General features: G+C 28.3%; 1 protein-coding gene across 1 annotated transcript; it reads right to left on the bottom strand.

Moving 5' to 3' along the window:
• Positions 1 to 1383: 1383 nt before the first annotated feature.
• Positions 1384 to 9487, bottom strand: LOC122859791 (gustatory receptor for sugar taste 64f-like; the record flags this gene model as incomplete). The annotated part of the gene is made up of 5 exons (XM_044163476.1): positions 9362 to 9487; positions 7711 to 7934; positions 7484 to 7649; positions 7285 to 7374; positions 1384 to 1434 (listed from the first exon to the last, which is right to left on the bottom strand). Coding segments are annotated over exons 1-5 (657 nt in total), but the record flags the coding sequence as incomplete, so codon positions are not given.
• Between the last annotated feature and the right edge of the window lie 486 nt (positions 9488 to 9973).

Genomic DNA, 9973 nt, shown 5'->3' with positions numbered 1-9973 from the left:
CTGTATATTTTAGGTATATAAAATGAATATAAATTTAATTATACACAGAAAAATAAAGAAAATTATACGTAAAATGTAAAACAAAACAATTCCGAAAAATCTGAGGATTTTTTTTCTATAACTAAAGTTATAACGTGGTTTTTTAATAAAATGGTAGAAATTAAAAAACACTATCTATCTCATATTTATGAGTGTTCCGGGTCGAACCACATGTCGGTCGGTCCCAAACTGACCAGACTTTAATTCTTTTTATTTTTTAAACAAAATACAATAAGTTGATAAGTTTTAAACATTACTCTGTTTTTTATGGCTACTTCGTGAAACGACAAACTCTAGAATAACATATGACTAACAATTTGATTTTATATTTTTTCTAAAATATTTTAAACAACGATTTAATTTATGTACTTTTTAATAGCTTTTTACAAACTCGAATATTCCCACACATGGTCAACTCATGCATAGATTTTTTGAGTAAAAATCACGTAACAAATAAAACCATAAACTCAAGTTTCTCTTTGGTACTATTATAACATATTTTTTAAAACATTATTTGTCAAGAATTAGAGAAAATCTCACATCTGTCAAACAACTGCACTAACGTATTTTCGATACACAGAATGATCGTAAAATCGACAATAAAAAAGTAAATTTATAACTTTTTAAATAAACTAAATTCATGAAAACGTCTTGGACTTTCCGGTCGTAAAATCTATATTTTTTGTTTACACATGGTATTTTTTATGTCACCCTTTGGACCACACAAGGCCCAATTTTATGTCTAAAAATCCCACCACCTACACCTAGTTTTTTACCCTCTCTTGAACTAATTTTTGACCAATTAAAACTAATTTTTTAACTAAGTACACACCCATTTTTTGGACTTAACAATTTTCAACAAACTGAGAAATCAGTTGCTCTTCAACACTCGTTTACGTAACATCTCTAATTAATATTGATTCGCGTACAACGGGATTTCTTTATACTTACAATATAAAATAGTAGTGTCTGTCCATGACAACACTTTTTAGAGTCAACTCAATATACAATATACAATACAATTAATTATAATTTTAGTGAAATAATAAAGTGAATATATTAATAGAATTTAAGCCACAGTGTTTGGATTTATTTAAAGTGTTATTCCTATTATTTCAATTTACAACCTATCCTCCACATCCTTTGATAGCCCTGTATCAAACTCAAGGCCTTACAACCCTTGTGAAATTATCGTGGTATATTTGGATACGTGGTGCGATACAATGAGTTACACTGTTTTGATTAAACCACAACACAATTGCTTAGTTATGTTGTAAAAAAGTGTCATTTGAACAGAAACATTTGTCGTATATTAAATTAATCTGTATATTATTATTCTGTTTTTTCTCCAAATTGTAATATTATAAGTTCATAAGTAACGATTGCACTAACAAGCTGAAATAATAATATTTACTATGCCCAGGTAGAATTTAGTGTCGATTTTCGACACGCAGTGTCCATTCGACGTCGAAATTCGAGCTCGAAACGACATCGAAAGGTGACGTTTTTCGACGTCGAACCGATGTCGATCCGACTGTGGCGCGTCATACGGTGATAATATTAACATATTTATGATAGGGCTCAGTAGATGGCAGAGTGAGTGATATTCATCAGATTTATTTACGTATCATTAATTTGAGCAGGGATAGGCATACTGTGAGTTTTTGAGTTGTTTACAATTATCCAGAAATGAAACGTTTAAAACAGGATAAATTACATGTATTTCATTTGTTAAATAAATAAATGACTAAGGACAAGCAGTAGCTAAGGAAAAGATGTAGCTAAGGAAAAGATGTAGCTAAGGAATTAATGTGACTAATGAATTATTTCCTTGAAATATAATTCTTTGGCAACATTAATTCCTTAGTCACATTAATTCCTTAGCTACATCTTTTCCTTAGCTACTGCTTTTCCTTGGACATTTGTATTTTTTAAAAATCAATTAACATGTATTTTATTTATAAAATAAATAAAAAATGTCCAAGGAAAAGCAGTAGCTAAGGAAAAGATGTAGCTAAGGAATTAATGTGACTAATGAATTATTTCCTTGATTTATAATTCTTTGGCAACATTAATTCCTTAGTCACATCAATTCCTTAGCTACATCTTTTCCTTAGCTACTGCTTTTCCTTGGACATTTGTATTTTTAAAAAAAAAATTTACATGTATTTTATTTATAAAATAAATTGAAAATGTCCAAGGAAAAGCAGTAGCTAAGGAAAAGATGTAGCTAAGGAAAAGATGTAGCTAAGGAATTAATGTGACTAATGAATTATTTCCTTGAAATATAATTCTTTGGCAACATTAATTCCTTAGTAACATTAATTCCTTAGCTACATCTTTTCCTTAGCTACTGCTTTTCCTTGGACATTTGTATTTTTAAAAAATAAATTTACATGTATTTTATTTATCAAATAAATAAAAAATGTCCAAGGAAAAGCAGTAGCTAAGGAATTAATGTGACTAATGAATTATTTCCTTGAAATATAATTCTTTGGCAACATTAATTCCTCAGTCACATCATTCTTTATTATTATACTTTTATTACTTTGGACATTTGTATTTTTAAAAAAAAAATTTACATGTATTTTATTTATAAAATAAATTGAAAATGTCCAAGGAAAAGCAGTAGCTAACAAAGATGTAGCAAGGAAAAGATGTAGCTAAGGAATTAATGTGACTAATGAATTATTTCCGAAATATAATTTTTGGCAACATTAATTCCTTAGTAACATTAATTCCTTAGCTACATCTTTTCCTTAGCTACTGCTTTTCCGACATTTGTATTTTTAAAAATAAATTTACATGTATTTTATTTATAAAATAATAAAAATGTCCAAGGAAAAGCAGTAAAGTGAAAGATGTAGCTAAGGAAAACATAGCTAAGGAATTAATGTGACTAATGAATTATTTCCTTGAAATATAATTCTTTGGCAACATCAATTCCTTAGCTACATCTTAGCTACTGTTTCCTTGGATTGTATTTTAAAAAAATTTACATGTATTTTATTTATAAAATAAATTGAAAATGTCCAAGGAGAAGTAGCTAAGGAAAAGATGTAGCTAGGAAAACATGTAGCTAAGGAATTAATGTGACTAATGAATTATTTCCTTGAAATATAATTCTTAAGGCAACATTAATTCCTTGTCATTATTAATTCTTAGCTACATCTTTCCTTAGCTACTGCTTTTCCCTCGACATTTGTATTTTAAAAAAAAAATTTACATGTATCTTATTTATGAAATAAATAAAAAATGTCCAAGGAAAAGCAGTAGCCAAGGAAAAGATGTAGCTAAGGAATTAATGTGACTAAGGAATTCTTTCCTTGAAACATAATTTTTTGGCAACATTAATGCCTTAGCCACATTAATTCCTTAGCTACATCTTTTCCTTAGCTACTGCTTTTCCTTGGACATTTGTATTTTTGAAAAATCAATTTACATGTAATTTATTTATAAAATAAATAAAAAATGTCCAAGGAAAAGCAGTAGCTAAGGAAAAGATGTAGCTAAGGAAAAGATGTAGCTAAGGAATTAATGTGACTAATGAATTATTTCCTTGAAATATAATTCTTTGGCAACATTAATTCCTTAGTCACATTAATTCCTTAGCTACATCTTTTCCTTAGCTACTGCTTTTCCTTGGACATTTGTATTTAAAAAAAAAAAATTTACATGTATTTTATTTATAAAATAAATAAAAAATGTCCAAGGAAAAGCAGTAGCTAAGGAAAAGATGTAGCTAAGGAATTAATGTGACTAATGAATTATTTCCTTGAATTATAATTCTTTGGCAACATTAATTCCTTAGTCACATCAATTCCTTAGCTACATCTTTTCCTTAGCTACTGCTTTTCCTTGGACATTTGTATTTTTAAAAAAAAAATTTACATGTATTTTATTTATCAAATAAATAAAAAATGTCCAAGGAAAAGCAGTAGCTAAGGAAAAGATGTAGCTAAGGAATTAATGTGACTAATGAATTATTTCCTTGAATTATAATTCTTTGGCAACATTAATTCCTTAGTCACATTAATTCCTTAGCTATCTTTTCTTTTAGCTACTGCTTTTCCTTGGACATTTGTATTTTTAAAAATCAATTAACATGTATTTTATTTATAAAATAAATAAAATGTCAAGCAAAAGCAGTAGCTAAGGAAAAGATGTAGCTAAGGAAATAATGTGACTAATGAATTATTTCCTTGAAATATAATTCTTTGGCAACATTAATTCCTTAGCTACATCTTTTCCTTAGCTACTGCTTTTCCTTGGACATTTGTATTTTTAAAAAAAAAATTTACATGTATTTTATTTATAAAATAAATTGAAAATGTCCAAGGAAAAGCAGTAGCTAAGGAAAAGATGTAGCTAAGGAAAAGATGTAGCTAAGGAAAAGATGTAGCTAAGGAATTAATGTGACTAATGAATTATTTCCTTGAAATATAATTCTTTGGCAACATTCATTCCTTAGCTACATCATATATCTTATTACTGCTTTCCCGTGGACATTTGTATTTTATAAAAAAAATAACAGACATAATTTATTTATAAAATAAATAAAAAATGTCCAAGAAAAAGCAGTAGCTAAGGAAAAGATGTAGCTAAGGAAAAGATGTAGCTAAGGAATTAATGTGACTAACGAATTCTTTCCTTGAAACATAATTCTTTGGCAGCCTCAATTCCTTAGCTACATCTTTTCCTTAGCTACTGCTTTTCTTTAGACATTTGTATTTTAAAAAAAAAAATTTACATGTATTTTATTTATAAAATAAATAAAAAATGTCCAAGGAAAAGCAGTAGCTAAGGAAAAGATGTAGCTAAGGAAAAGATGTAGCTAAGGAATTAATGTGACTAATGAATTATTTCCTTGAAATATAATTCTTTGGCAACATTAATTCCTTAGCTACATCTTTTCCTTAGCTACTGCTTTTCTTTAGACATTTGTATTTTAAAAAAAAAAATTTACATGTATTTTATTTATAAAATAAATAAAAAATGGCTAAGGAAAAGCAGTAGCTAAAGAAAAGATGTAGCTAAGGAATTCATGTGACTAAGGAATTCTTTCCTTGAAAAATATTTTTTTGGCAACATTAATTCTTTAGCCACATTAATTCCTTAGCTACTGCTTTTCCTTGGACATTTGTATTTTAAAAAAAAAAACTTACATGTATTTTATTTATAAAATGAATAAAAAATGGCTAAGGAAACGCAGTAGCTAAAGAAAAGATGTAGCTAAGGAAAAGATGTAGCTAAGGAATTAATGTGACTAATGAATTATTTCCTTGAAATATAATTCTTTGGCAACATTAATTCCTTAGCTACATCTTTTCCTTAGCTACTGCTTTTCCTTGGACATTTGTATTTTTGAAAAAAAAATTTACATGTATTTTATTTATAAAAAAAAATTAAAAAGGTCCAAGGAAAAGCAGTAGCTAAGGAAAAGATGTAGCTAAGGAATTCAGGTGACTAATGAATTATTTCCTTGAAATATAATTCTTTGGCAACATATTTAGTTATCTTTTTTTCTTATTACTGCTTTTCCTTGACATTTGTATTTTTAAAAAGTAAATTTACATGTATTTTATTTATAAAATAAATAAAAAATGTCCAAGGAAAAGCAGTAGCTAAGGAAAAGATGTAGCTAAGGAAAAGATGTAGCTAAGGAATTAATGTGACTAATGAATTATTTCCTTGAAATATAATTCTTTGGCAACATTAATTCCTTAGCTACATCTTTTCTATACTTCCTTGGACATTTTATTTATTTGATAAATAAAATACATGTGTTCTTATTTTTTTACAAATGTTCAGGAGTAGGCTAAGGAAAAGATGTAGCTAAGGAATTAATGTGACTAATGAATTATTTCCTTGAATTATAATTCTTTGGCAACATTAATTCCTTAGTCACATTAATTCCTTAGCTACATCTTTTCCTTAGCTACTGCTTTTCCTTGGACATTTGTATTTTTAAAAAATCAATTAACATGTATTTTATTTATAAAATAAATAAAAAATGTCCAAGGAAAAGCAGTAGCTAAGGAAAAGATGTAGCTAAGGAATTAATGTGACTAATGAATTATTTCCTTGAAATATAATTCTTTGGCAACATTAATTCCTCAGTCACATTAATTCCTTAGCTACATCTTTTCCTTGGACATTTTTATTCTTAAAAAATAAAATACATGTATTTTTTCAGAAATGATAACGTTCAAGAAAAAGCAGTAGCTAAGGAATCAATGTAGCTAAATATATTATGTGGTAAGCAACATTAATACCTTCCCTGGTAGAAATATTTCTCCGCCGTTACTCCGGCTTTCTCCGGCATTACTCCGTTTTTGGCCCATTTCCGGAGCAACTACTCCGGCATGAGGTTGGTGGCGGAAAAATTACTCCGGCATGAAATTGATTGCGGAGAAATTACTCCGGCATGAAATTGATGGCGGAGAAATTACTCCGGCATGAAATTGATGGCGGAGAAATTACTCCGGCATGAGATTGGTGCCGGAATATTTTCTCCGCCATCAATTTCATGCCGGAGTAATTTTTCCGCCATCAACCTCACGTCGGAGTAATTTCTCCGGAAATGGGCCAAAAACGGAGAAATGCCGGAGTAATGCCGGAGTAATATTTCCACCAGGGTTAGCTACATGTTTTCTTAGCTACATTTTTTCTTTGGAAATTTTTTTTTTTTAGAAATAAATGACATGTATTTCATTTGTTAAATAAATAAATGACTAAGGACAAGCAGTAGCTAAGGGAAAGATGTAGCAAAAAAAAAATTTTATGGTAAAAATTTGAGCTACTGAGAGATCACGTGGGTTTTATCCGTTTTATCCTGTTTCAAACGTTTCATTCATGGATAATTGTAAGCAACTCAAAAACTCACAGATGCTCATCCCTGCGTATGAGGTTATGGCATTTTTTTTTTAATTTATTGCTTTTAATGATATTGCTAATAAAAAAAATTGCCTTCTTTACCTATATATAGAACTTGACTCTACTGCCATCTATCAAAATTCAATGCAAGCGATTATTTTATGAACAAGTCCGAAACGACGTCGATCCGACATCGAATAGCGTCACCCTTCGACATCGTTTCGAGCTCGAAATTCGACGTCGAACGGAGCGTGGGCCTCGGAAATCGAGCGCTATTCGACGTCGAATAGACATTAGATTTCTACCTGGGTGGTAAAATACAATATATAGAAATGATGATATAATTTTTTATGTTTAATTTTAACTTACAGCAAGCATGAAAGTTCGGGTAATTGAAAAAAATTTCATCCCTGTCAATGTGACATCATCATTTGTAAGTTGGTATTGGAGACGTTCAGTCTTTAAAAATTGATATGAGATTAAAAACAGAAATGAACAGCAGTGATTGAATTATGAAAATCTCAACCATCAAAATATGTTCAAAATTAAAAGAGCAATTTTTACTAACCTCCCTGCTAAATGATGATGAGGGACAACAATAAATTTTTGGTAAAATACTAGTACTTTGATTGTGAATTCTAGCTGCTGAAAGTGTAATAGCGAAAATTCTTCCAAGAATAAGTATGAATGACATAAAAAAATAAACATACGACAATTTTCCATTTGCACTGACACTGAAATATTAAACAATTTGTCTTTATGAAAAAACCATTTATAGAGAACATTAGTACTTACAAAATTCCATTAAACAGCTGAATGCAAATAAAATATAAATTTGTAGAATACGACAAAAGTATCAATGGAGAAATAAAATTATCTGTTTCTTTCACCAAGTTACTCAATAATGCATATTTTTTCCTGCACTGATGCCAATTAATTGCATCACATCCTTGTTTACTGAGTGAATTTATCACTGATTCATTTAAATGTTTATATTTTTCAGACAAGCCAGTTGCTACCTAGATAGAAAGTCAATTTATTATTCAAAAAATTTAATATCCAGATAACAATTATATCCAAATACGTACAAGAACGATAAAAATGTCTACGAAATTCCAAATAATCGTACATAACTTATTTGCAGCATACAAATATAAAATGACCACAAATCTAAAAAAAGCTGTTAACAAAAAATGACCAAATACATAAATATATATTTCTCATTTAAAGATTAATTTAACACAAATCACATTCAAAAATAGGAAAAAAAAATCAATTACAAAAAAAAAGCTTCAAGTATTCGAAGTCATCACAATTGTGTTCATACTAATTTTTCCGCGGTTTTATTTTTCATAACAAAAAGATATTATACTAAAAAGTCGAGAAAATATCTCTCTGACGCGTATAATCAACTTTCAATTGTTCACAAAATTTTATACTTGGCCTCACCTGGTTCTTCCTAAAACAATTTCAAGTTTTCACACGTATCAACGAGAAAGTTGATTGCATTTTCTATTATTTTAATATTATAAATATATAAATTTATAGCAGACAGGTCAAGTATAAAACTTTGTCAACAGAATTGAATATATGCGTCAAAGATATATATTTACAAGATATTATATATCAAAGATATGTATGTTCTTCTTGACTTTCTGACATCATATATAGCTTTTTTTATTTAAAAAAATAAAACAGCTACAAAGTTAGTATATAAACACAATTGGTGACGACTTCAAGTACTTGACTCGTTTTTTTTTTTTTTTTTTTTTTGTAAAAAACTTTGATTTTTTCTTTTGAACTATCTGAATCATCATTTTTACATTTATTCATCAATCACATAATAATTAACAATGACATCATAAATGACATATAAATTTGAGAATAATAAAGCTAAAGAAATTATAGTAAGAAAGAACGTATGAGAGAGAAAAGAAATGCAGGGTTGTTATATCAACTTAACACATAAGAAGTTTCGACTATTAAGACATCTCAGTAAAATCGCGAAACCGTAAAATCATGTTATAGTTGAAATAGAAAAATTATACTATAAAAAAGTCTAATTTACAAAAAAAAAAAAAAAGCTTGACATCCATTTATAAGTCATTACGAAGTGAAGTTTTTCACTCTGTACTCAATCGACTTTATAATTAACGCTTAAAAATTGGTGAGACAAGGAGTCAAAATATCGGTGTAGAATAAGGCACGGTATTATTTCACTGCAAGCATGCATATACATCTGACACACATATACATTTCTTTTCTCATATCTGACTCAAGTCACTACGATAGCAATATAATAAAAAAATATTTTTTCAATGTAAATTTTCTTCAAATATCACTTACAAATCTCAGAAAATTCATGTACAATTTCTAAATTATACATTGGCGCACAATGATTGTACGTTTCGGATATATGTTTAAATGCGCTGAAAGTTGCGTTTGCTGTAATTGTGGCATAACGTAAACCGTGTTCAATGACCGCAGCTCCTATCATTATCAATGATATTGTCATAAACTTGTATCGAAGTTGTAAATTTTTATCACCAAAACTATATGCAATAATAAACATTGAAACGAAAAAGATTATTAATTGAGTCATCCACAATAAATAATATAAAATTTTTTAAGGACATGAAAAAGAGTTGATATTTTAGTAAATGTAAATTTGAATTAAAATCTTGAAAAAAAAAAAAAAAAACAAAATCAAATTTTGGAAGAAAATGGATTTAACATTTCAAAAAACGTTTACTCAGCACACACAGAGAAGGATATGTTAACAGTTAACATATCCTGTTTAATGTTAACATATGCCATGTTAAAATGGGTGGTGGCTGATAAGTTTACATCAAAGATATATATATTAACATTAAACATACGTATCTTAATAGTTAATATGCGTATGTTAACTATTAAGATATCTGTAATTGACACAATTTGAAGGTTAGGCTGATAGTTGAAGACATTTACGTATGTAAATATGAAAATTGAATGTAAAATTAAGCATGAATTTACAAAAAAACTAAATTTAAATAAATTTATGACAACACGAGTACAT

Source organism: Aphidius gifuensis, linkage group LG6 (assembly GCF_014905175.1).
Source record: "Aphidius gifuensis isolate YNYX2018 linkage group LG6, ASM1490517v1, whole genome shotgun sequence".
NCBI lineage: Eukaryota > Metazoa > Arthropoda > Insecta > Hymenoptera > Braconidae > Aphidius > Aphidius gifuensis.
Note: the sequence above shows the minus strand (reverse complement) of the source record. Positions and strands in the feature narration are given on the sequence as shown.